Source organism: Elephas maximus, chromosome 20 (assembly GCF_024166365.1).
Source record: "Elephas maximus indicus isolate mEleMax1 chromosome 20, mEleMax1 primary haplotype, whole genome shotgun sequence".
In the NCBI taxonomy this organism is placed as follows: domain Eukaryota; kingdom Metazoa; phylum Chordata; class Mammalia; order Proboscidea; family Elephantidae; genus Elephas; species Elephas maximus.
In genome coordinates this window covers 40,329,804-40,357,568 of record NC_064838.1, presented here as the reverse complement: position 1 = coordinate 40,357,568, position 27,765 = coordinate 40,329,804, and the positions used below count along the sequence as shown (strand labels likewise).

General features: G+C 51.0%; 1 protein-coding gene across 3 annotated transcripts in view; it reads left to right on the top strand.

The window, feature by feature from the left end:
• The window catches only part of FBLN2 (fibulin 2), a 124,671-nt gene that overhangs the window by 48,229 nt on the left and 48,677 nt on the right, over positions 1-27,765 (top strand). For all 3 annotated transcript variants that reach the window (XM_049862516.1, XM_049862517.1, XM_049862515.1), the window contains one exon: positions 7,442-8,788. In XM_049862516.1, coding sequence (XP_049718473.1) covers positions 7,501-8,788 — 1,288 coding nt within the window. In that variant the 5' untranslated portion in view covers positions 7,442-7,500. The remainder of the gene's footprint in view (positions 1-7,441; positions 8,789-27,765) is intronic.

Here is a 27,765-nt window from a genome sequence, read left to right as displayed (position 1 = left end):
GCAATAACTGGACAGACTTCCACAAACCCTGTGTGTTAAAAGGCCCTGAACATATTCCATTTTCACCTAAGGCAGGTTGTCCTTGTGGCTCTTTATTATGGAGAATACTGAAGGTGGTTACAGGAACCCAGACACCTTTCACCTAGATTAATCATTGCTAACATTTTGCCATATTCTTAGGACATATTACAGACATAATGATATTTAAAGTATTAATCTTTAAAAATGCCAGTGGTTGCCAAATGTTATGGATTGACTTATGTCCTTCCCACCCCAACACCCCCCGGCCCCCAAAATATGTTGAAGTCCTAACCTCTGTACCATGAATGTGACCATGTTTGGAAATAGGTCTTTGAAGATGTTATCAGTTAACATGAGGTCCTACCTAATTATCTAAGACTGGTGTCCTTATAAAAAAGGAGAAGAGGCACAGAGGCAGAGAGGTGACAGCCATGTGAAGACGGGTCTACAAGCCAAGGAAAGCCAAGGATTGCCAGCTGTTGCCAGAAGCTAGGAGAGGCATGGACAGATTCTCCCTCAGAGCCTCCCAAGGAGACAATGGGACATCACCCTGATCTTGGACTCCCAGTCTCCAGAACTGTGAGAGAGTAAATTCTGTTCTAATAAGCCACCTGTTGTTTTGTGCTGTCCGAGTCAGCTCCGACTCGTAGCGACCCTATAGGACTGAGTAGAACTGCCCCATAGGGTTTCCAAGGAGAGGCTGATGGATTCGAACTGCTGACCTTTTAGTTAACAGCTATAGCTTTTAACCACTGCACCGTCAGGGCCACCTACTTTGTGGTATTTTGCTACAGCAGCCCTAACAGAATCAGCTGTCACTCCTTGGTAGCCTCATATACAGCGTTCACACTTGGAGTCCTCAGCTCTCCCCCAGGTGTTTTTCTCTGCTGGTTTGTTCAAGCCACGGGTCCAGTCGGGATCACATATGTATTTGGTGGTTAAACCATGGGTCTCCTTTAATCTGGAGCACTTTCTCTCCTCGATGCTTTTCCTAGGGGCTGCAAGGCTGGGGCCATTTGTCCGTAGACTGTCCCACCTCTGAATCTGTCCGTTCTTAAGTGCGGAGTTCAGATCCCACTTCTTCTGGCTATCTATTGCTACATAGCCAATCACCCCAACACTTGGCGGCTTAAAACAATAGCAATCACTTAACTTGCTCTGGAAGTTAGAAGGGCTTGGCCGGGCTTTTTTTCCTGCTCTGCAGGGTGTCATTGGGGGCCATTAGTGCGTGGCGCTCACCAGGGTCTGGGCTGCAGGGTCTGGGCTGCAGGGTCTGGGCTGATCGAGGCCTTCAGAGCAGCTTCATGTGCATGCCTGGTGCTCTGCCAGGGGGGACCCTGGGAGTGTCGGGGTGTGTCTGAGGAGGCGGGCCTCCAGGGACAGAGTAGGTGGAGAAGGGCAGGGAGGGGATCTGGGGCTGGGAACCTGGAAAATTCCGGCACGGTGGCCTCCTCTTGCCATCAGCTGCCACCAGCAGCACAGTGCCGCAGTGACCGCTGTGGGCCCATTTCTCTGAGGACCGCACTTGACTTTGGTCAGCTGGGCATTACAGTAATAACACCATCATCACTGTTATTGCCGATATGCTGCCTTATCCAGCTCTCTCAGCGTTGCCAGTCAACCGGGTGGGGAGGGAGTGCTTATGGTGGTTTTCCTGGCATTTCTGATTCCCAAGGCACGTCCCCCTGGGGGTCTGGCTCAGGGAAATGTGCCTGCCTCTGTGGCTGGCCCTGCAGGCGCTGAGCAGCCAGCTTCCCAGGGCTGGCTGTGCAGGGGAAGAAGGGAATGTCTGGCAGAAAGACAGGGCCCTTCTGCACCCCACCCCACAGGGAGGGAGTGGGGGTCTCTGCAGGAGCTGAACACCGGGAGGCAGCGAACAGGGGCCCAGGGGCTGTGGGGAAGAGCAGCTGGAGCTGCTGGGAGGGTAATGTTGAAATCTGTGGCACGAGAAGTATAGAGAATGTGCCTGCCCAGTCACAGCGTCAGCGTCCTGGCCCTGCTGCTTATCTCTTGAGATGGCCCTGACAGGGAGGAAGCCTTCCCTATGTGGAACTGAAACCCACCATATTTGTCCCCACCCCCGGGGAACACGTCCCATCCAGAACAGCTGTGAAGACAGGGCTGGGGGACCAGGGCCCTCAGGCTCGCTTTTCTAGGACGAGCCACCACAGGGCCTGTCCCCCTCCTCACCTGGGCCACCTCCCATCTAGTCCTGCTGTCCCGCTCCGGACGGCCTCAGATAGGATGCGGGCGGGAAACTCTGAGCAGGCATGCAGGCATTTCAGTAGGGGCCTACCTGGAGGCCACAGTGGGAAGCATAAGGCAAAGCTTACTGCCCTGGGGGAGTTGTGCCAGGGGCTATGAATTCAAACACTCAAGGCTGTGATAGTGAGCGAAGAGGCAGGGGAGCTCCATGGGAAACGGGGGTGTGTACACACCCCACTTGATAAGCAGGTCCCACCCAGCTGCAGTCCCAATGTGGCCTAAGCTTAGTTTTCAATCAAAGCTGGGAATCTGAATTTGTTTGTGAATGTTCCCAATTTTTAAATGCTGGTAACTAATTTAAAACTTTAAAAACCCACTGTGTGGGCTAAACAAAATTTACTTATGGGCAAAGTAATGTCTGAGGGTCCCAGGCCGTGGCCTGAGGTGGAGCAAACCTCTTCACTGCATAGGTGCAGAGGCCCAGGAGCAGAGGGGCCAGGGCCCTGCCCAGGGTCACACAGCAGAAGTCATGAGAAGCATGGAGATTTGGGCCTGTTGTTCTTTATCATTCTCCTGGGCTTGGGGTGGGTGGGGCACATGTGAACCCGAGATCTGGGATATCCAGGGGTCATAGGGCCAGGCCACCCTGGGAGGCTGTGAGGGTGAGCAGACAGATGAGGGAATCGTGGGGTGGGCGGTGTGGTGGCTAGGGCCTAGGTTGGCTAGGAACCAGGTTCCTCCAGGAGAAGATCTGGGAGAGCTTGGCTGCCCTCATGAAACCTTATTTTCCTCTCAGGATGCATGGTTCATGCCTGTGTGCAATCCTGCATGCGTGCGTGTGATGGGTGTGTGCCCGTGAGAGTGGAAAGGAAAGTAGGGGGCCAGAGAGAGGGGTTAAGGCTTGGTCTGCAAAAGGTCTCCTTCCTGAAATGCCACTGGCCAGGATGGGCCAGATGGCATTTCTGTACCACTCTCCCTACCTCCACCATCACCATTAAGAGCCACACTTCTTTGTTCATTGGGATGGCAGACCTAGCTCTAGAGGGGACACAGTTCAATCCATATGACCAAGGGACCCTTTCGGGGCCACAAGGGCTGACATGCCTGTCCCACTAAGCTGAGCTACAAATGACTGGAATCAGGAGCTGGTCCTGGGAGAGCTGGGCCTGCAATCCAGTGAACAAAGAAAAGTCCTTCTTGATGATAATGATGTGGTGGGGAGAGGGTGATGGTGGTACAGAAACACCGTCTGGCCCACCCTGGCCAGTGCCATTTTAGGAAGAAGACCTTTTCCGGACCAAGTCCTACAGCTTCTCTCCCACCCCCCACTTGCCTTTCCACACTCAGGGGCAAACACCCATCACATGCAAACGTGCATGCATGCTAGCACGTGCACATGCATGCAGGCATGAACAGTGCATCCTGAGGGTGGCACAGTGGTTAAAATGCTCAGCTGCTAACCGAAAGGTCAGCAGTTCAAACCCACCAGCCATTCTGAGGGGGAAAGATGTGGCAGTCTGCTTCTGCAAAGATTACAACCCTGAAAACCCTGTGGGGCAGTTCTACTCTGTCCTGTGGTGTTGCTCTGAGTTGACTCAACCCGACAGCAATGGGTTTGGTTTTTTTAATACCTGTGGCTATAATCCCATTTGTGAATTATATGAGGCAATATTAGCTAGGTGTGTTTTAAGTCAGCCTGTTTTGAGATATACAAGAGATTAAGCAAGCAGGCAGAGTTGGGGGAAGATAGATGCACACCACATGAAGATGGCCCAGGAACCAAGGAACAGGACCTTCTCCCAGAGCCGACAGAGAGAGAAGGCCTTTGCCTAAAGTCAGCACCATGAATTCAGATGTCTAGCCTCCTGAACTGTGATAAAATAAATTTCTGTTTGTTAAAGCCACCCACTTGTGGTATTTCTGTTTTAATAGCACTATAACTAAGGGAAACCCTGGTGATATAGTGGTTAAGTGCTATGGCTGCTTACCAAAGGGTCGGCAGTTTGAATCCACCTGTCACTCCTTGGAAACACTATGGGGCAGTTCTGCTCTGTCCTACAGTGTTGCTATGAGTTGGAATCTTCTTGACAGCAACAGGTTTTTTTGTTTGTTTGTTTAGGTACCTAAGACACTTGGGCTTCCGGGCCTCTGAGCCCTACCTAGGCACAGACTTCTGTCTCCAGCAGCCTCTTTTCCATTTCCACTTGGATAATTCCTAGACTTCCCCAGCTCCTCACACCCAGATTGAAGGCGCTGTTCCCTCCAGCCCTCCTTTGCAGCCTTCTTTGTTTCAGGAGCAGAAGCTCATCCTTCCAGATTCCAGACCAAAGACCTAGCTCCTCCTGACCCCTCTCTTCTCCCAGCCCATCCAGCCCATCAGCTGGTTTTGTGACTCCACCTTCCAGATCAATGCTCTTTCCAGCCTTCTCTCCCCATCCCTTGTCTCCTACCTCCTGCCCAGGTTCCCTTGCAAACTGTTCTCAGCACAGCTACCAGCAGACCCCTTTGTTAGAAAGCCCCATCCTGTCACTCCCAAGCCCTGGCCCTTCCAGCCACACTGACAGGCACCTTGCTCCATGCAGCCACTGGCCTCTGGTCCTACCTGGCCTTGGCATCACTCTGCCCTTGCTTGCCTGCCCCAGCCATGGCCTGCCTGTGGGCTGTCCTCAGGGACTTCCTGCCTGGCCCTGCCCCCGGCCCTTTGCCCACGTTGTTCCTTTCTGCCTGACTGACCTTGCCTCTGGCTAGTCATGTGGCTGTGACTCCATGGATCCATTTAGGTCTCAGCTCAGGTGTCAACTCCTCAGAAAACCTTCCTTGACTACTCTTGCTACATAGGCTCTCCCTACCCACAGTCACTTCTGTCCCATTTCCCATTCTTCGTTGTATTCCTTACTGCCTGCCGTTCAGTTGTCTGCTGATTTGCTTGTGGGTTTATGATGTGCCTCCCACCAGAATGCCAGTTCCGGGAGGGCAGGGACAAGGCTCGTCTTACTCACTGACAAGTCCCCAGGTCCTCAGTGGTACCTGGCATACAGTATTGTTGTTGTTAGTTGTTGTCAGTGCTGACTCTTGGTGACCCTGTGTATAACAGAACTAAACAGTGCCTGGTCCTGTGCCATCTTCATGATTGTTGGTATGTTTGAGTCCATTGTCATGGCTGTTGTGTCAGTCCATCTCATTGAGGGGTTCCCTCATTTCTGCTGACCCCCCGCTTTACAAACCACAAAATCCTTTTCTAGTGCAGCACACAGTAGGCCCTCAGGAGGGACTGGGTTACGGACTGGTAGGCCTTCTCCCTTCTTGCTGCGCTGGCCTCAAGGGGTGGGACTGCTGTAGGTATGGGGACCAGGCCTGACGCCTCTCTTCTCCCACCCCATACAGCCCATCAGCAGGTTCTGTGACTAGTCTTTGTGACTCTCAAGCCTCCAGAACCTAGGAGGGCTCAGGTCCTGCTTGCCCTGCCCTTGCTGCCTTGCCTAGCCCAGGGGAGGCCAGTGGCACGTGGGCTGCTTTCCTTCGAAACAACCGCAGCTAAGTCTTGATCTCCATTCTCTTCTTCCTCAGAAACTTCAAAAAAATGTTTTTTATTTAGGTTTGAAATTGCAAACATTTAAATACTAGCAGTGTTTCTTCATTGTTTGTTTCTTTTTTAGTCAGACCATTTTAGCAAAGTGACAATAAGCACAGTGCCTGGGCTGGGGGCAGGGCTGGGGGATGGGCTGGGGGCTGGAGTCGGTGGAGAAGGGGCCTTTGTCTGGGACTTTGAGGAGCCTCTGTGAGGTGGGAGACAGGCCTGGCCACTGAGTCACAGGGGCTGTGGGAACCAGTGCTTTCCCAGGGTGAAGGTGGATGAGGACTGAGAGAAGGTGGCGTAGGAGTGTGTTTGTGGAGGATGAAGAGGAGGGTGTGGGGGAGTCTCAGGGCTGCAGGCTGGGGGTGGGGAAGGTTTGGTGGCGCCTTTTTTTTATGGGCTTGAAAGCAGGGTTGGGCCGGAGTTTGGACCTTGCTGCTTGCTGGTGATGGGACATTGGGGCAGGGTGTGTCAGATCAGCTGCTGTGGGGATGATGCTGGCTTTCCAGGACAGGAGGAGTGAGTGGGAGAGGGCAGGGACAGAGCTGGCATGTTGAGGGCAGATGGGAGGTGAGACCTGAGCTGGAGCCAGACATGGTGAGGAGAGGAGTGCTTTTGGGGGGGAGAGCCGACATGACTTGTGGGGGGTGTGTAGGGGGCAGGGGGTGTTAGGGACAGTGAGGTATCCAGGATAATTCTGGGAATGGTAGTCGTGTTTGCTGTTCCGGCTGAGGTGGGTGGCAGGAGTGTCTCCTGGAGCTAAACTTACACTATGGGGCGCTCTCATGTGGGTGCTCCTGAGCCCTGGATCTGGGGGCTGGGGGTGGGGCTGGCGTGCCAAAGCTGGGGAGGTGCTTGTTCCTGTCCAGCATCTGGGGTTGGTAGTTGGCTCCTCTGGCCAGCAGCCACGGGCCCTCTGGGCAGCTCTTTAGGGAGAGAAATTATTTCGGTGGTTGTGTGTATGTGTGTGTATGTACTGGCAAGTAGGTGTGGCTGTGTGTGTGTGACAGTGTGTGTGATTGTGTAGAGGTGACGGAGGTGGGATGTGTGAGTGGCTGTGGCATGCCTGTAACACATGCCTGTCATGGAGGGTGTGAGAAGGACCCAGTGTGCCCGTGTCATGCTGGACGTGAGCCCTGGTCAGGTAGTGTGACTGTGAGTGAGGGGGCAGCTGTGTGTGTGTGTGTGTGTGTGTGTGTGTGTGTGTGTGTGTGTGTGCGCATGCATGTGCGTGTGTATGCCCTGCCCTTGGGTCTGGTGTGTATGTATGCATGTGTGTGTGTGTAACTGGTCTGACTGAGGGCGTGTGTCACCATGGAGATGAGGGTGGGGGTTGAGTGGCTGACTGAGTGAGTGGATGTGGGGTCCTGTGGCTATACTGTGGTCTGGCCTATGGAAGAACACATGTGTGGCAGTGTCTGTGTATACCTGAGCCAGCAGGACTGAGAAAGTGTGGGGGAAGTGTGCCTGGGGTGGGAAAGATTGTACCTATAGCTTCTAGCCATGTGTACGTGTGAATGAAGGTGCCTGAGGCTGGGACCAAGTGCTTGCATGTGCTGGTGTGTGTGCATATGGGAGTGCACACGTGTGTGCTCCGGGCCCAGCATGGGCCGCTAACAGGCTTACTTCCTGATCCCTCAGGGCCTCAAGGAGAAGGGGACCATCCGGCGTGAGGTGGCACCTGAGTTGGCGGTGGGACGATGGTGCTACCGTTGGGTCCTACTACAGCCTGCCTGGCCCTGGTCCTGGCCCTGGCCCTGGTGTGTCCAGGCGAGGCCGCTCCACCACAGGACTGCACGGGTGTTGAGTGCCCGCTGCTAGAGAACTGCATTGAGGAGGCGCTGGAGCCAGGTGCCTGCTGTGCCACCTGCGTGCAGCAGGGCTGTGCCTGCGAGGGCTACCAGTATTACGACTGTCTGCAGGGTGGCTTCCTGCGTGGCCGTGTGCCCGCTGGCCAGTCCTACTTCGTGGACTTCGGCAGCACCGAGTGCTTCTGCCCGCCAGGCGGTGGCAAAATCAGCTGCCAGTTCATGCTGTGCCCAGAGCTGCCACCCAACTGCATCGAAGCTGTGGTGGCTGCAGACAGCTGCCCACAGTGCGGCCAGGTGGGCTGTGTCCACATGGGCCGAAAGTACGCCGCCGGCCACACCGTCCACCTGCCGCCCTGCCAGGCCTGCCACTGTCCTGACGCGGGTGGTGAGCTCATCTGCTACCAGCTGCCTGGGTGTGACACAGATGCTGAGGCAGTGCCAGCTGCCACCGCCACCCCTACAAACTTCTCAGACACTGAGGAGGGTGACCCCGAGCGGCATTATGAAGACCCCTACAACTATGACCAGGAGGTGGCCGAGGCAGAGGCGGTGGCTGCAGCGGCCTTGGCAGGGGAGCTCCAGGCAGGCGCAGGGGGCCCGGCTGCTCTGGGAGGCGGAGGTCAGCCCCTTTCTGCCATCCAGGCAACACCCTGGCCAGCTGCCCTCCCCAGGCCCACTGCAGCTGCTGCCCTAGGCCCCCCAGCCCCTGCTCAGGCCAAAGCCAGGAGAGTGAAGGAGGACAGTGAGGAGGAGAAGAAGACAGAAAGAACTGTCATGGAGCAGCTGGCTTCAGGTGGCCCGAAGGGGCTGGAGGGGCCACCTAATGCAGACCCAGCTGGGCCAGGTCTCCCCGTCCAGGAGGTGGGGGCGGAAGCTAGGGCAGGGCCTGAAGAGAACCTCATCCCCGATGCCCAGCCCACCCTCCACAGCACAGGGCAAGAGGGAGCCAGACCTGCATTGGCACCTGGTATAGCAGGTCCCGTCCCCACACTGAGTACTCCTAAAGACCTGGTCAAGCCCACTGTCCGCACCACCTGGACCACACCACTGCAGGAGGTAGCCCAGGACCTCCCAACCCAGGAGGTGGCCAAGCAGCCGAAGATTCTGTCTCGTCCCCGGGCAGAGGAGGACATAGACCCCAACTCCGTCCATTCTGTCCCCAGAGGCAGTTCTGAAGGTAAGACCCTTTCCTCGATTCTCTGGAGCACTTTGCCTGTTCAGGGGTGCAGTCTCGGGGGCTCTAGTCTCTGCCCCAGGTCTCTGCACAGCTGCCTGGGGCAGGGGGAGCCGGGCAGGGGGAGCCAGGCAGGGCCTGAGGAGAGCCTTGTCCAGGACGCCCAGCACAGGCCATGGTGTAGACAGAAGGCTCTGTGATGGAGCTTTCTCCAAGCCCAGCTGTGTGGAGGTGGAGTGGGGTGGTGGTGAGTGAGGCCACTACTGCAGGGGGATTGGGCCACCTGATAGGGCTCCTCAGGCATCCCTCGTCAGAGCTGGGAGATCCCTGAGGAGGGTTTCTGCTCAGGGCAGGGTGGGCCCAGCAGGGAGTGCTGAACACGGACCTGTTGTGGCCAGCAGCTCACACCCCGGCCTCCTCCTGACAGAGGTCTCTGGGCATGGCTGCATTTGTGGTCTCTTGTAGGGGCTCCTTGTGGCACCCTAGTTCCCTACCAGATCTGCTGCCCCTTCCAGCCAGGGGTCCCATTAACATACAAGTCAGGCCTCATCCCTTCTCTGCTAAGAATCTCCCAGGGCTCTGCTTTATGCAGAGTAGAAGCCCAAGTCCTCACCAAGGCCACAGACCCTGCACGCCTGGCCTCCTCCCTGTCCCTCCTCCTTGCCAGGTACCTGCCTGCCCCAGGGCCTTTACACTTGCCACTCCCTCTTCCTGAAATGTTCTTTCTTGTGGCTTACCCCTCCCTTCATTCAGTTCTCTGCTCTGTGTCACCTCCCCAGAGAGGCCTTCCCTGATCCCCCCACTAGATAGAGGAGGCCCACCACCCCTTCCTCCTCTCTGCTTTATGTTCTCTTAGGAGTGCCTGATGTGGAAGCATGTAGTTACTTGTTCACTCGTGTATCGCCTGTCTCCCCCAGTACAATGTTAGCCCGCACAGACAGGGACCCCGTCTGCCGTATCCACTGCTGTGCCTGAGCGCCTGCGGCAGCGCATAGCACACAGTGATGCTTTGTAAACACTGGGTGAATGAAGGAATCAATGGAGCAGGCTCTGGCCACCTCCCAACCCTCAGTCTGCTCTCCTTCCAGCATACTCCACGCTGTCTCCCTAGAGGCCGTGCGTTTGCTCCCATGTTCCCATAGCCAGCTCAGGCAGCACCTCCTCCAAGAAGTATTCCTGGAATCTCCCCCGGCCTGGGCTGGACTTTGGGTCTTGTCTGACCCCTGTCGTCCTCCTACCTCGCCTCCCCCTGCCCCAGCTCTGAGTGTGCCCTGGCTGTTATCAGTCTTTCCCCAAGCACATGTCCTACTGTGTAGGCCCTTGGGAGGCAGAGATGGAGCAGTGCAGCCCTGGCCCACAAGGAGGGATACCTGGGTGGTATCTGGGAAGGCTTCCTGGAGGCAGCGGCATTTCTGCAGCTTTCCTATCCACCCATGTTGCCACCCAGCTATGTGGCCTCAGGCAGGTCTTTTACTGGCCTGATCACGCGTCCCCATCTGTCATTGCTCCTGCGCTGACGGGGACCCTGTTCTGGGTCCAGTTGGTGTGCCTACAATGAGGAATGAAAATGGGGAGCTCTGTGACGCACATGTCTCTGCTTCCAGCCCATTTGTGGGGGGAATGTACCTGGCTGAGCACCTACAGGGCCAGGCACTGTTTCTGTGACTTGATCTTGCCCATAAGCCCAGAGGTAGGCTCGATATCCCTGTCCTAAGCTGAGGAAGTTGAGGTCAGAGGTAAAGTTAGTGGCCCCAGGCCACACAGCTGCAGGTGACCTGCTAGGACAGGGGTGTTGGGCTGCAGGGCAGCTCCTTTGCTTCCTCCCTAGCCCTGGGCCTGCGGGGCGTGGGTGCGTGGGGCTGTGCTCGGGGCTAGGCGTGATGCTGGGCGGCAGTGCTAATGAAGTGCACGTGTGGATGGGCAGGGTTCAGGGCTGGCTTCCTGCAGGGTGCAGCTTGTTTGGGCTGCCGACTCCAGGGTTTCCAGAAGAGCTGCAGCCCCCATCTTGCCCCCGCCTCTTGCGGCCAGAGGCCTCACTGTGGTTCTGGGCCATTGGAATCCTGGAGAAGGGCTTTGTTCTCATGAGCCCCAGCCTTTTCTCTGCCCTGGGCTTTCTCACGTGGGCTTCAGGATGTGGCCCTTAGCAAGGGCTGCTGAAAAATAGGGGTCCTGTCCGTCTGAGGGCTGCCCTGGCTGATGGCCAAGCACATGCAAAGGCCCGGAGGGCAGAAGGAGCAGGGTATGGATAGGGATGTAGAAGTAAGGGAAGTAAGGGAAGGTATGGGGGCAGGGGCATCTAAACAGGACCCAAGATGAGGCACTGCCAGAAAAACCAGGGCCAGCCTGCTATCCACGGCCCCATCCACCCTCCCCTCCTACTGACCCACCTGCCTCTACTATGTGTGTGACTCAGGCAAGTGACTGAACTGGTTTGTGCCTCAGTTTCCCATCTGTAAAGCAATGGAGAAGAACAGTTTCTGCTTCATGAGGCTGTTGTGAAGATGAAATGAGCTAATGCAGGTCAGATGCTCAGCACAGAACTTAGTAGTTGCTGAGTAATTAGAAATGTTAGCAGACCATTCTTCAGTCCACCCACTTCTTTCTTCAACAGATGTCTACTGAGCTCCCTCTCTGAGCCGGGGGTCATGCCAGGGAACAGGCACAGCCTCTCCCCTTTTGTGGTCTGATGGAGGAGGAGGAGGAGATTAAACAGACAAACACAGATTTGTCTGTGGTGATAAGTAAGGGCGGGTGACGGGAGGCTGAATAGGGGAATCAGGTTGCCTGTTTGAGCCTCCTGGAGAAGTAGGGGTGGGGATGCAGTTGTGGGGGGAGGGCCAGGGGTCCTGGGTGGTGGAAGGGCTCTCAGTGGGGAGGAGCTGGAGAGGTAGCTGGCTCAGCAGTGGGGCCTGTGGAGAGACAGGCAAGGGCTGGGAAGGACCCCCCAGTCATGTTGCCTGGAGAAGAAGCCAATGCCCGAGGCCTAACTCGGGCGGGGGTCCGCCTTTGAGCCAGAGCTGTGCCAGGGATCCAGGCTGCCTCAGCTGGGCCGTCCCCAGCTTTGAGCATGTCCAGATGTGGCCTAATGGAAGCCACATGCCCAGCTCCCTACTCCGGGAAGAAGGGGTCTGATGTCTGTTGTTGCTTAGGGGTCTTTGTTTGGGAGGGCAGCTTTTCTTGCTGGCACGACGGGAGGAACCATGGATCCCCCTCTCCATCTCTGGCCCCTCCTGGGCCACAGAGGAGGAGCCAGGCTGACCCTTGGGGTCAGAGGCTCTGAGAGAGGTAGAGGCAGCCCCTCCTGGAAAAGGCTCCGGTACCACCTCTGTGGTCCCCCAGGACGTGTGGCAGTAACGTGGCCCCTTCCTCCTCGGTGCCTCACTTGACCAGAATCTCCAGGGGTACGGCCTCTGAATACTTTGACATTCTGGTTACCAGAGAAGCTTTTAAAAATTCTAGTTACTGTTTATGTTAATCACAAACACCATCTAGCATTTAGGGCTTGTGCTGGACACCGTGCTAAGCACTCTGCAACGATCAGCCCCTCTCATCCTCCCAGCAGCCCAGTTAGGTTGGTGCTCACATTTCCAGGGGAGAAAAAGGAGCTCCAGAGAGGGCAGGCCATAGATGGAAAGTGATGACCCAGGCTTCTCCAGTTTTTATTCTGTTCTTCATCTGCACTTTTGAGTGTTCAGTGTGTGCATGGACTGTGGTCGATGGTGAATGTACAGTGTTGAGCAAAGCCCAGCAGAGTCCCTGCCTTCAGGAAGCTTATGGTTTTGTGGGAGAGATAAAGAATCTAACAGTCCTGCAGATATGAAGGTGTGGGCTGCAGAGTGGAGGCCCAGTGCTTTGCCACCTGTCCAGGGGGTTGACTTGTCCTGGAAATCAGGGAAGACTTCCTGGAGGAAGTGGTGCTTGCAGGGAGATTTGGAGGGGTGTTAACTTGGTATGTGGGGAGCAGTGAGAAAAGAGTGCTCCAGGCAGAGGGAATAGCATGTGCAAAGGCCCTGCAGTCAGAGGAGACTTGGTAAGTTGTTGAAAGGAGAGGCAGCTGGGACAATGGGGGACGTGTTTATTCTCAGGATGAAGATTTTGGCCTTTGCCCAAAGGGCAGTGGGGAGCCACTGAAGGTGTAAAGCAGGGAGTGGCACAATCTGATTTGTGCTTTGCAGGGGACAGGGAGGACAAGCTGGAAGCAGGGCTGTGGCCCCTGGGACCAGCACTCCAGGGCCCCCCAGAATCACCAGGCTGTGGCTCTGGGGAGCAGGAGGGAATGACCCACCAGTCTCTCCCTGCTCCCTGGGAGGACCCCTCACTTTGCCTCTCCTCTCCAGTCTTGGCCTGTGGCAGTGTCAAATTTGTGTCATAGTCCAGGGACCCAGGGGGAGCCGGTCCAGGATTCCAGATGCCTGAGCCTGTATCCTGTGAGACACAGGCATATCCTGCCAGAACTAAAGGCCCTGGAGTAGCTGTGGGTGGGGTGGCCGTACCATGGCCATGGATTCAGCCAAGCCTTCCTCTCCTCACCCCCAGCCACTACGGAGGCCCCTGTGAAGGTCTCGAGATGGCATGTCCCTGACTTCCAGGGCCCTGCTGGGGCAGCAGTGAACAGGTAGAAAAGAGGCCTGAGTCTCTACCAGCCCTGCATGTCATCAGGCGAGTCCCTGTGTGGAGCGTGGTTAACAAGGCCCTGGAGTGGGAATGTCAGAGCCGCCTGCCCTGTGTATCATGTGCTGGATGCAGAGTGCTGGCCTCCCTGTAATGGAGCTTTGAAGATGGCATGTGCCAGGGCCCACCCGCATTCTGTGTATAACCTGGGGCTGTAGTCTCACCCCTCTGAGCCTCAGTTTCTCAGTGAAGTGGCGTGGATAGCAGTTCTGGGTATAGGTGGCTGCTCTGAGGATGAGGAGTGAGGGCCCCCTGTGTCTCCTGTCCCCGCGGCACCAGCTGTGCCACCATTCTGGGGACACCCCTCTCATCCGTGCACATGCTCACTCTCTAACACGTGTTTGTCAGCACTGGGATTTGTGACAAGCATTTACAAACTGGAAGGCCTCACGGTCAGATCCAGCTTTCTGGTTTTGGTTGAAAAATTGGAAGACGTGCCCATGCTAGGCCCACATCTTCAGGCCAGCACTGGGGAAGCTAGGAGAACTGCCCCTTCAGACAGGACAGGCTGGGTGTCCTCGGGTCACATCGCCTGCCCAGCCCTGTTGGCAGTTGGGTTTGGGGCCTCTGCTGGGGCAGTGTCAGACGCACAGAATTCTATCCCATGGAACTTCAAGAGAGCCTGGTGGTGTATCACATTCCATGGGAGAGAAAGCTCGTGTCCTGGGAGGGGGGCTTTTCTGGAGGTCACAGTTGGGTCCAGTCCCTAAGTGGAGAGGGGTGGGCTCCTGGCTTCTACCCAGAGCTGGGCCTGCCCTGCCTTTGCCTGCCCTGGAGGTTGGTACTTGTCGAGGGTGCATTTTGACAGCCCTTCCACATGGTGAGGGCCTAGGGCCAAGGCTAGGCCAGTGGTGGGTTTCTTTATTTTAATTTTTAACACTAACTCTTTTCTTTCTTTCTCCCCCCTTCCCCCGTCTCTCTTCCTCTCTCTCTCTCTCCCTCTGTCCCTTCCTCCCTCTGGCTTTCCCTCTCTCCCCTTCCTGCCTTCTTCCTTCCTTTTTTCTTTTTAAACAACCTTATTGAGATATCATTCACATGCCATAAAGGCCACCCATTTAAAATGTACAGTTCAATCGTTTCAGTATATTCACAGACTTGTGCAACTATCACCAAAACCTGGTTTTAGAACATTTTCATCACCCCAAAAAAGAAACCCCATACCCCCTAGCAGTCACTCCCACTTTCCTCCTTCCTAGCCCTTGGCATCCACTAATCTACTTTCTGTCTCTATGGATTTGTCTGTTTTTCTGGACATTTCTTATAAATAGAATCCTACAGTATGTGGTCTTTTGTGACTGGCTTCTTTCACTCAGCATAATGTTTTCAAGGTCCATCCATGTTGTAATATGTGTTCTTGTTAGGTGCTGTTGAGTCAGTTCCAACTTACAGCATGCCTGTGTACAACAGAATGAAAACACTGCCCAGTCCTGCGCCATCCTCACAATTGTTGTTATGCTTGAGTCCATTGTTGCAGCCACTGTGTCAGTCCATCTCATTGAGGGTCTTCCTCTTTTTCCCTGGCCCTCTACCAAGCATGATGTCCTTCTCCAGGAACTGGTCCTTCCTGATAACATGTCCAAGCTATGTGAGACAGAGTCTCACCATCCTTGCTTCTCAGGAGCATTCTGGCTGTACTTCTTCCAAGACAGATTTGTTCATTCTTCTGGCAGTCCATGGTATGTTCAACATTCTTTGCCAACACCATAATTCAAAGGCATCAGTTCTTCTTTGGTTTTCTTTATTCATTGTCCAGCTTTCACACACATACGAGGGAATACACCATGGTTTGGGTTGTAATACCTATCAGTGCTTTATTCCTTTTTATAGCTGAGTAATAATGCTTGGTAAAGTAGAAGGTCAGCGAGAAAGAGGGAAGACCCTCAATGAAATGGGTTGACACAGTGGCTGCAACAATGGGCTCAAGCATAACAGCAACTATGATGATGGCACAGGACCGGGCAGTGTTTAGTTCTGTTGTACACAGGGTTGCTATGAGTTGGAGCCGATTTGACGGCACCTAACAACAACAACAACAATATTTCATTGTATGGATATACCACGTATTGTTTATCTGTTCGTCAGCTGATGGACACCGGGTTGTTTCCACCTTTTAGCAATTGCGAATAACCCTGCTGTGAACATTCGTGTACAAGTTTTTCTGTGCACATAGTTTTTATTTCTCTTGGGTATACACTTCCGAGTGGAATTGCTGGGCCCTATGGTAACTGTATTTAACCGTTTGAGGAACTGCCGGAATGTTTTCCACAGTGGTGGCACCATTTACATTCCCACTAGCAGTGTATGAGGATTCTGATTTCTCCACATTCTCATCAACACTTGTTATTATCTGACTTTGATTGTAGCCATCCTAGTGGGTGTGAAGTGATACCGCATTGTGATTTTTATTTGCCTTTCCCTGATGGCTAATGATACTGAGCATCTTTTCATGAGCGTACTTTAGAAAATTCTAGAAAACAGGAAAATACACAAGCACACATTCCATTAGCCATTAGAGTGATGACATCATCACATTGTCATGTAGCATCTGGAAGACTCCACTGTACAGTCATGGGAGAATTAAGATGAAAAAGGCAATTAATGTTCTAGTGTTATTATGAAGACAAATTTGACCTCACAGACCCTTAAGAGGGTCTTGGGAACGCTCAAGGACCCAGAACCAAACATGAGAATAGACATAAGCATGTTGGTGTGTACATATATTCTTTTTCACAATTACTAGCATATTTTGCACACTGTTTTGTGCTTTTTTCAAGTAACGGCATATCTTCGAGTTCTTCCCTCTTGGTGCGCGGAGAGTCCCTTATTCTTTCTGACAGCTGTCCAGTACTCCGCTCTACACACATCCATCTTTTATTGACTGTCCTCTGTTGCGGGCCATTCTGATTGTCCCCAGCCTTTACCATTAGAACGTGATACTACAGTGAACATATTTGAACTCACACCTTTGTTTCATGCCTCAGTATAGGATCGCCAGCCCAGTGGCTATGGGCAGTTCTTTATTTTTTCTTTGTAAACGTTTCATTGAAATGTAACCAATACAAAGTATACTTATCAGAAATGTGACCAGTATGGAGTCCCTGGGGAGTGCAAGTGGTTAACGTGCTCCAGTACTAAATGAAAGAAAGATTGGAGGTTTGGTCTACCCAGAGGCACCTTGGAAGAAAGGCCTGGTGAATCTCCTTCTGAAAAATCACCCATTAAAAACCCTGAGGCCCACAGTTCTACTCTGACACACATTGGGTTGCCATGAGTTGGAACTGACTTGATGGCAAATGATTTGGTTTGGGCTAATGGGTTAATGATTAAGCAGCAGAACATGACTGCCCCAGAAAAGCCCATTTATATGTGTATTTATATTCCTGGTTGATGTTGTCCACTTGTTCTCCCGGGAAGGTGTACTGGTTTTTACTCACACCCGCAATGCATGAGAATGCATTTCCCCGTTTTATTTATTCAACAGATACTTATCGAGTGCCTGCCTCCCTGTTCTAGGTGCTAGGGATACTGATGTGAGCAAAACAACAATATCCCTTCTCCTCGTGAAGCTTCCACTCTTGAAGGGGGAAATACACAATAAATAAAATGAATAAGTAAAGTGTATGGTATGTTAGATGGTGAGGAGAAGATTTGTCAGGATGCTTTCTCTACGATTCTGAGCTTTGCCAATCTGAGAAGTGAAAAGTAGCCTCTTGTAATGGTTTTAACTTAAGTGTGTGCTTTATCCTTTTTCCACCTTGGCCAGCAGCTCCCTGGCACATCTGAGTGGCTACATTCACCACCAGGGCCATGGTGCTGTGTTGTAGTCTTTGTACCACTCTGACCAAACCGGTTCCAGCCTTACCTGCTGGAAACGTATTTTGGTCACTATATGAATTATTATTATTACCACTGCCACAATAATGCTGAGTTGCAAACATGTACAAAATCTCTGTGGCAGATAACAGTAAAGTATTATTGCTCACACGTTCGCGTGTCGGCTGTGTCTGGTTAGCTGGGGGTTCAGCTGGGGGCTCGCTGCTCCAGGATGGCCTCAGCTTGGATGGGGCATCTCTGCTGCATGCGTCCTCTCATCTGCTGGTGGGTTAGCCCTGGCTTGTTCTCATGGTGGAAACAGAGGTCCAACAGAAGGATTAGACATGCGCAAGGAGTTGAGCCAAGGCTCGGGACTACCAGGACCATGGCTTCTGCCCAGAGCAAGTCAGGAGGCCAGCCCAAGGAGGCCAGATTCAAGGACTTCTCTTGATGTGAGTGGGAGAAGGACAGGAGGAGTGGTCGGTCAGAGCAGTCAGCCAGCCTACCAGTCCTAAGCACCAGGCCCCAGGCCCTGGGCTGTCACTTCAAGTACATCCTCTCAGTCCCCACAACAACCTGGCAGGGAGTGAGTGGTGGGTCCCTCTCCAGCCCCAGGTCTGCTGAGGCCTCAGATGTCTCTGGATTTCTCGCTTGGCTCGTTGGGTGGGCCTGCTCTAAGGCTCCAGGACTTCAGGCTGGCTCTGTCCCTCACCAGCTGTGTGACCTTAGGCAGATTGCTTAACTGCCCTAGGCCTCGGTTTCCCCATCTGTAAGCGAGCTTAGTGAGCTCCCTCCCGGAGCTGTGTTCTCAATGGGAAGACAGACTGTGTTGGGCACCTGGTGGGTGTCTGTCACAGCAAGGCTCTGCTTCCAGCTGGAGTCCTGGGTGCTGTGATCCCAGCCCTGGGGGGCATTGCCTGGTGGGCAAAGGCTGCCGGCTCCGGGAGCTTCCCACTCACGCCCAGGCTGAGGCAGCAGATGCGCCCCTCCTGAGGCTGAACCAAGCCTGGGAAACATTGGCCTCCTGCCCGCAATCCCTCTAGAATCTAGGTGCCTCTGTGCACTGGACCTTAGGAATCTGTGCTGCGGGGGCAGTGTCGGCATCGTCTGCCTGCAGTACCCCTTCCAAGCCAGGCCAGGGTTGTGTGGCCTTTGGCCTCTTTGTCCTGCAGCATCTGGGGCTTTGAGGGGGGTTCTGCCTAGCTGAAATCAACATTGCATGGCTAGCTCCTGGGACTGCCCACCCCCTTGTCCACACCAGGGTCTCCATGCAGGGAAAACAGAATTGGCACCAAGTCATGCCCAGCTTGGCTCTCTAGAGTCCTGAGTGTGAATCTTGCCTCTGCCATCCCTGGCTGCATGACCTCCAGCAAGCAGCTCACCGTCTCTGAGCCTCAATTTCTGCATCTGTAAGAAGAGGAGAGAGTAATCTCTACCCCTAGGGTTCTTGAGGAATGGTGAGTTAGTGTAGGCCAGCACAGGCAGCAGCTCAAGCCAGCTGTGAGTTCCCTTCTTTCTCCTGCTAGAAGGTCCCTATGCTGGGGGCTGGGAGAGGGGCCGAGTATTTGTTTAAGCAAACAGATGTGTGTCTTTTCTGGTGGCTAGAAGCTGTCACCTCTGGTGAAAGAGCCAGAGGGGCCAGGCCTGGGGAGGTTGGTGGGAGGTGTCGGGGCTCACTTCCTGCCCCCACCCCTGCGACGGTCTCAGAGCCCTCTCCAGATGTGCCATGGGGCTTCCTTGGTGGCTGATCCTCCCAGCCCTGTGCTCTTGTTTGCCAGCTGAGTCAGCAAACACTGCAATCCAGAGACCTTTTCAGCAGTGGTACAGCTGGGCTGTGTAGACCCTGTGAGGAGCTGAGGGCACCATCTGGAACCTGAGAATGAGGGGGAGAGAGGGTGTGGCGCAGGGCATCCTCCCCTCTGACCCTTGTGGTGTTGCTGACATGATGGAGGCGCCCTGCTTATCACTTTACATGCCCCGAGAGGGTGCCCTCCTTACTCCCCTTCTGTAGAGGAGGTGGCCGAGGCAAGGGTGGGCAAGGAAAAAGTCTGAGGTTCCTGAGGCCAAGGAAGCAGGCATTGACTTGGCCTCTGCATCAGGCACTTTGGTCACTGACTGCCCGGCGGGAATCATATTTTCTTCATGTCAGTGGACCAAGGTGCAAGTCTGCCCCTACCTCTGGTGCCCGGGGCACTGTGGGGCCTGGGGCAGGGCCGAATGGCCTCAAGTTCTACACTTGCCATAGCCCCAGGCTTCCTCCCTGGCACAAAGTTTAGGACTCTGGGATTCTCTGGGGTCTGTATGGTGATGGTGGCGGTGGGGGCCCTGGAAGAGCAAAATCTGGCCACAGGGAACTGCCTGGGCACAGAGTGCCCTTGGAGCCCGAGAGAGAGCAGCTGTTCTGTCTTGCTCCCGCCCCCTACCCTCACTTTATCTGCCCCATCCCTCATTCATGACACTTATGGACACGTGCTCTGGACCAGGCAGTGTTGGGTGCCTGGAATCCAGGAGAGTTAGGAGGCGAGGACGCTGTCCCCTGGGACGCACACAGTGGATATAATGCCTCCAAACTCAGGGCAAACCTGGGGGCCTGAGAGTGAAGCAGAAGCTGGACTGGTGGGGGCCATGGGGACTGAGGACTTGTCCTTGAACCCAGGGGTGGTCATCATTGCCACGGGTAGTGGAAGCCTAGCGTGGACGTACTGGATTTTCCAAAAGGAGCCTGAAATCTGGAGTTTCATGTGAAAGCTCCCAATTTGTAAACGTTGGCAATGAATTCAAATATTTTCAAGCACCGGCAAAGCACACAGCTGTCCCCAGCTTGCCATCACAATTGAGCTGAACAGAGTGTACATTCCTCATCCCCCTCACACTTGGATTGTACAGCTAGGACTGCACAGCAGCCTGGAGACAGGTGAGGAGCTGGCTGAAGACACAGTGAGCTCAGAGGACAGGGCCCCAGCAGTCCTGGCTTCTGACCCCCATGCTTTCCTCCCAGACCTTCCTCCCAGCCAGCAGGACACAGGCATGCTCAAAGGAGTGAAAGGCGGGGCTCGGGGCCACCAAGGGACAGTGCAGTGCCTGGGCTGGTAATAGAGGGGAGCCAGGCCTGAGCTGCGGTGGTGTCGGGGTGGAGGTGTGGCCTCAGAGGATGCAGCCCCTGCCTGCGAGGGACCACAGTGCCCCCCAACCCCGTCTGCTTCCCTCTGCAATGAGTAGGACCAGCAGGATGGGAGGGGATCTGGGGACAGACAGACAGTAGACAGCGGACCCGGGATGGGTTGGCTACACAGGTGCGGGTTAGTAAGGATCAGGGGCTCTCGCCATGCTCAAGGGCAGGGGTTGTCCTGAGATGGCAGCCAGAGGTCAGTGGTGAGAGGCACCCAGGGTTTGGTTTGAAGACGTTAAATTGAGTTATCACCATGTAGGCCACAATGCAGCGTCGGCAGTGGGGTTTCTGAGCCTGGGGCCGAGGGCACAGGTCTGGGCCATGGGTGGAAATCTAACCGGAGAAGTCTGTGCTCCTGCTGCCTCTTACTTGCATGTTGGTGGTGGTGCGTGGTGGTGAGGAAGGGATCCTGACTTCCTGCAGAAAACCTGGATGAGGGAACAGAGGGGCCAAGCGAGTTCTGAATCTAGCCTCCGGCTTACCAGCTCTGCCTCTGGTCACACCCAGCTGATGGACCACTTCCAGTGTGAAAGTGCTGTCTTGCTGGGCATGGGGTAAGGACTCTAGCCTGGCCTCTCCTTGGTGCCTTTTATCAGTTCTGGTGGCTTCACTTTAATATCCAGAGTGACCAGTCACTTGGCAGGCTGCAGGAAAAAAAAAGGAAGGGGTTAAAGGGAGGATACACTTGGGTGGAGGGAGGAAGAGATCAGCTCGGTCAGTGCATTGTCAAGGTCTAGGCAGGACAGGCCTGGCGGGGCCATGACCTGCGTAGGGAAGGGAGAAAGAGAAATGGATAGTTTCTAGGCGAGTCCCTGAAGTTTGGATCTGAAAGGGCCCCACTCTGGCCCCATCTGGGAACCTTTGGCCTGCAGAAGAGAACTGCTGACCCACGCTTACAACCTCCAACACCAGACCCCTTGGCCCTTGGCCCTGGCTTGCTCCGGCAGAGCCGCATCTGGGGCCTGTTCCTGATGCAGCTGCCCCTTCTCCAGGCAGGACTTCTGGGTAAACACTGGCCGGTGCGGTCACCTGGGGCTTGGCAGGAAGTTGCTCTGGACAGCACTGGTTCCCAGCTTCCTGTTAGCCTCTAAGAGAAAAAAAGTTTATTTCTTAAAAAATGGGATTTTTTTTTTTTGTGGCCTGTACCATAATGCATTATATATATATATTTAATGTTTATTGTGCTTTAAATGAAAGTTTACAAAGTTAGTCTCTCATATAAAAACTTACTTATACCTTGCTATGTACTCTTAGTTGCTCTTGCTCTAATGAGACATCACACTCCTTCCCCCCTCTCTCTATCTTCGTGTCCATTTGGCCGGCTTCTGACCCCCTCTGCCCTCTCACTTCCTCTCCAGACAGGACCTGCCCACATAGACTCATGTGTCTACTTGATCCAAGAAGCTCACTCTTCACCAGTATCATTTTCTATCCCATGGTCCAGTCCAATCCCTGTCTGAAGAGTTGACTTTGGGAATGGTTCCTGTCTTGGGCTAACAGAAGGTCTGGGGACCATGACCTCTGGGGTCCTTCTAGCCTCAGTCAGACCATTAAGTCTGGTCTTTTTACAAGACTTTGAGGTCTGCATCCCACTGCTCTCCTGCTCCCTCAGGGGTTCTCTGTTGTGTTCCCTGTCAGAGTAGTCATCGGTTATAGCCAGGCACCATCTAGTTCTTCTGGTCTCAGGCTGATGTAGTCTCTGATTTATGTGGCCTTTCTGTCTCTTGGGCTCATAATTACCTTGTGTCTTTGGTGTTCTGCATTCTCCTTTTTACCATGTGGGTTGAGACCAATTGATGCATCTTAGATGGCCACTTCCTAGCGTTTAAGACCCCAGGTGCCACTCTCCAAAGTGGGATGCGGAATGTTTTCTTAATAGATTTTATTATGCCAATTGACTTAGATGTCCCCTGAAAGCATGGTCCTCAAACCCCCGCCCCTGCTACTCTGGAAAAAATGGGATATTTTTATTTTTGCATTTTTAAAAATCAATCACCATTTATTAAGGTAAAAAGAAAGTAATGCTTGCATTTCTCTTATAGTAAATGCAGGTCTGGGAAAGCCGAAATTGCCTCTTAGTTAGACATCTTCTTTTATTAAGCTGTATGTGTATGTCATGGATTGGGAATTAAAATATCTAGAAAGAGCAATAAAATAGAATTAAGTCGTTTAAAAGAGTCGTCTGTAAATGTTACGTACAAAACACTATTCCAAGCACTGAAATTCCATCAAACTTCATTTTCAACAAAAATATAGTCTCTTCAGTAGCAGCAGTTTCTTAAGCTAACAATGAAAAACATAACTCAAAATGTCTTCGGAAGAAGAACAGAAAAAATCCCAAGTGTCTGGATGGTTTATTTGCAGTTCAAATTACCCCTGAAGGCAGTGAAGGTGACTGGAAAATCCAGCCCAGGGGACTGGGAGGGATCCGTAGAGGCTTCCTCCAGGACAGTGAGGAAAGAAAGGATCTGGAGGCCATAGTAGACCTCATCTTGGAAGAGCATAGGGGAACATGGCCTAGTAGCCCAAGTGGGACACTGGGTGGAGGGAGGAAGAGCTCTCCTTTTAGATGGAGGTCTACCAGTTGGTGAGGGGCCATATGAGGTCAACCCTTGGCCACACACTCTTTGGAAAAGATGTTTGTGGTGTTATGACTCTGGAATGATGTAGTGACTAGCTCATTTTTATGATTTGAGCCATGCACTACTTGCGTCCTGAGTGCTTGACTCTTTTTTTTTTGTTGTTCTTGGAAAGTTATTTCCCCCTCATTGATGGAGTTGGCCCCATTCAGGTTTTCGGTTTTCCTACAGGTTCCATATTTCTGGTGACTCTAGGGTGGTATTCTCTAAAAATGATACTGCTCCTTTTTTTTCTTTTCTTTCTTTTTTCTTTTGTTGTTGATGAGAATATACACAACAAAACATACACCAATTTAACAATTTCTATATGTACAATTTAGTGACATTGATTACATTCTTCTAGTTGTGTAACCATTCTCACCCTTTTTTCGGAGTTGTTCCTCTCCCATTAGCATAAATGCATTGCCCCCTAAGGTTCCTATCTAATCTTTCGAGTTGCTTTTTGTCAGTTTGATCCCGTGTAGATTGTTCTTCAAAAAGAGCATAATGCTCGAGGAAGTCATATTTTACTAGTTAATCTATTGTTTGGTTTTAAGAAGACTTTGTAGGATATTTTTGGTTCAAGGTTTAAGGATTATCTCAGGGTGATAGTTTCAGGGGCTCATCCAACTTTCATGGCTCCAGGATGTCTGGAGCCTGTGAGGATTTGAAATTCTGTTCTGCATCCCCCTTTTAATCAGGATTCTTCTATGGAATCTTTGATCAAAATGTTCAGTAATGGTAGCTGGCCACCATTCAGCTCTTTTGGCTTCATGGTGCCACTCCTTTTGAACAGAGCTAAGAATTTTTGTACTTTTGAATCAGGCAGCACGTTTTTGTGCAAACCCCTTTTCTCTTTTTACACAGAGTTGGCTTTTAATTGTTTGTCAGAGTCTGAACAGAAATCACCTATTAAAATACCAGTGACAGGTGAATATCCCATCTGCTCCCTGAGAGGTCATAGAGGGAGGGGGGCCTGTCCACAGGCCGTTGGACAGATTGGCCACCATCTCCCAAAGCTTCCAGTTCAATGATTTTTACAAGATATGAAGCATTTCAAGCACACCAGAATGTTTCCTGGTGTCCCTTCTCCTTTGCTGCACTTCCCACCCTCCCATTGAAACCACCGTTCAGACTCTTGCCACAACCAATTTTTACCACCACCAATTTATTTTGCCTGCTCTTTTTTTGTTGTTCTTATTGTTGAAAACATATGGCAAAACATACACCAATTTACCAATTTCTACATGTACAATTCAGTGACATTAATTTTGTCTGTTCTTGAGTTTATTTTAAATAAGGGGAACCATACAGCATGAACTTGTTTTTGTTTGGCTTCTTTAGCTCAGCATAATGTGTTTGAGATTCATCCATGTTATTGCATGTAGCAGTATTAATGTTAACTGCTCTTCGTTATTTTGTTGTATGAAGAAATCATGGGTTATTTATCTGTTCTAGTGTTAATGGACATTTGGGTTGTTTTCAGCTTTTGTCCGTGATGAATACAGTTACTGTGAACATCCTCACCAGGAACGAATGAGACTTAGTTGCTCCACATATTCACCAGCACTGGACGTTATCATTCTTTTTGATTTTTGCTAGTCTGGTAGATGTGTACTGGTATCTTATTATGGTTTAATTTGTATTCATTGATACGTAATGATGTTGAGCAGATTTTCATCTTATTGTCCATTTTTTGTCATTTTCCCATTTTTATATTGGGTTACCTTTGTCTTACTGATTAGTAGGAGTTCTTTATGTATTTTGGTTATGAGTCCTTTGTTGAGTTACAGGTATCTTAACTCATTCTGTGACTTGCCTTTACTCCCTTAATGATGTTTTCTGATTAACACAAGTTATTAATTTTAATAAAGTTCAATTTATTGACCTTTGTTTTTATGTTGGTACATTTGATGTCCTGTTTCAGAAATTTTTGTCTACCCCAACATCATTGTCTTAGGCTGGGTTCTCTAGAAAAGCAAAACCAGTAAAACAGATAAATATGTAGAGAGATTTATATCAAGGAAATGACTCCCGCGGTTGTAGAGGCTGGAATGTCCCAAGTCTATGGGTCAGGATAGAGGCTTCTCCTGATTCATGTAGCTGCAGGGGCTGATGAACCCAAGACTGGCAATCAGAGAGCAGAGCTCTTGCTCATAGGCTGTGAAGATTGATGAATCCCAAGATTTGCAAGCAAGACTGCAGGTAAGCTGCTAGCTCAGGTCCCAAGAACTGGAGGTCACATGAACAGGAGGAGCCAGCTGCAGGATACAGCACGAGCAAAAAGTCCCCAAGGCTTGCTAGAATGTCTGCCTATGTTCAATGAAGTTCACACACCCAAGGAAATTTCCTTTCAACTGGTTGGCTATTCACAGCAGATCCCATCATGGAGATGATCGCATATCGAATCTCAACAGGGAAGTGATCACAACATTATAGGACTGCCAAAACACTGAGAACCCCGGCCCAGCCAAGTTGACACACAATCTTAACCATAAAGATGCTTTCTTATGTAATATTTTAGACTTTTTGTGGTTTTGCCTTTCATATTTAGATTCTCAGTCCATCTGGAATTTTTTTCTGTGTGATATAAGTAGGAGTCAAAATTAATTTTTTTTCCTAATGGATATTCGATTGACCCAAGAACATGTGTTGGAAAGGCCATCTTTCCTCCACTGCATTACATTGTTACCTTCATCAAGAATTAAGTGACTATGTATGTGTGGATCTATTTCTTTTTTTAAATTTTATTTTATTGTACTTTAAATGAAGGTTTACAGAGCAAACTAGTTTCTCATTAAACAATTAATACACATGTGTTTTTGTGACATTGATTGCTAACCCCACAACATGTCAACAGTCTCCCCTTCTCAACCTTGTGTTCCCCATTACCAGCTTTCTTGTCCCCTCCTGCCTTTAGTCCTTGCCCCTGGGCTGGTGTGCCCATTTACTTTCGTTTTGTTTTATGGCCCTGTCTAATCTTTGGCTGAAGGGAGTGACTTCATTACTGAGCTATAAGGGTTTCCGCGGGTCATACTTTAAGGGTTTCTCCAGTCTCTGTCAAACCAGTAAGTCTGGTCATTTTTTCTTTTTTTTGTGAGTTAGAATTTTGTTTTCCATTTTCCTCTAGCTCTGTCCAGGACCCGCTATTGTGATCCCTGTCAGAGCAGTCTGTGGTGGTAGCTGGGCACCATCTAGTTATGCTAGACTCAGTCTGGTAGAGGCTATGGTACTTGTGGTCTATTAGTCTTTGAACTAATCTTTCCCTTGTGTCTTTGGTTTTCTTCATTCTTCCTTGCTCCACATGGGGTGAGACCAGTGGAATATCTTAGGTGGCTGTGCACAAGCTTTTAAGACCCCATACACTACTCACCAAAGTAGAATATAGAACATTTTCTTTATAAACTATATTATGCCAATTGAACTAGATATTCTTGGAGACTGTGGTCCCCACAGCGCTCAGCCCTCAGCCCAGTAATTTGGTCCCTCAGGGAGTTTGGATGTGTCTATGGAGCTTCCATGACCTTGCCTTGGACAAGTTGTGCTGGCTTCCCCAGTATTGTGTACTATCTTACCCTTCACCAAAGTTACCACTTATCTATTGTCTATTTAGTGTTTTTCTCTCCCCACCCCTCCATTCTCTGCTAACCATCAAAGACTTTCTTTTTATGGTAAAACTTTTCATGAGTTTTTATAATAGTGGTCTCATACAATATTTGTCCTTTTGTGATTGACTTATTTCACTCAGCATAATGCCCTCCAAATTCATCCATGTTGTGAGATGTTTCTCAGATTCATCATTGTTCCATATTGTTGTGTAGTATCCCATTGTATGTATGTGCCATAGTTTGTTTATTCATTCATCCGTTGTTGGGCATCTAGGTTGTTTCCATCTTTTTGCTATTGTGAACAGTGCTGCAGTGAACGTGGGTGTGCATATATCTATTTGTGTGAAGGCTCTTATTTCTCTAGGATATATTCCCAGGAGTGTGATCGCTTGATCATATAGTAGTTCTAGCTTTTTAAGGAAGTGCCATATCATTTTCCAAAATGGTTGCACCATTTTGCATTTGTGTGGATCTATTTCTGTAGTCTCTTTTCTGTTCCATTGTCTGTTTATCTTTGCACCAATATCACATTGCCTGGATTACTCTAGCTTTATAGTAATTTTTAATATCTGGTAGTAGAAGTTTTCCAGCTCCATTCTTTCTTTTCAAGGTATTTTTTGGTTATTCTAGGTTATTTGAATTTCAATGTATATTTTAGAATCAGCTTGTCAATTTCTGTTTTTAAAAAGTCTGCTAGGATTTTGATTGGTATTGTGTTGAACCTGTAGATCAATTTTGGGAAAATTGATGTCTTAACAGTATTGTTTTCCAACTCATGATCGTGGTATGTCCCTCTAATTATTTAGGTCTTCTTTAATTTTTTTTCCAGCAGTTTCATAACCTTTATTAAAAGTGGTCTTACACATCTTTAATTAGATCTCTTCTTAACTATTTGATGTTTTTGATACTGTTGTAAATAATATTAATCTAGACATTTTATTTTCTAATATTTGTATGTTTAGGTTGTATCCAGCAACTCTCAGTACGTATTTTTTAAATGAACTTTATTGTGGAATAATTTAAGACTTATGAAGAGTTGCAAAGATAATACAGAGAATTTCCATATCCCCCCATACCCAGTTTCCTCTGTTGTTAACATCT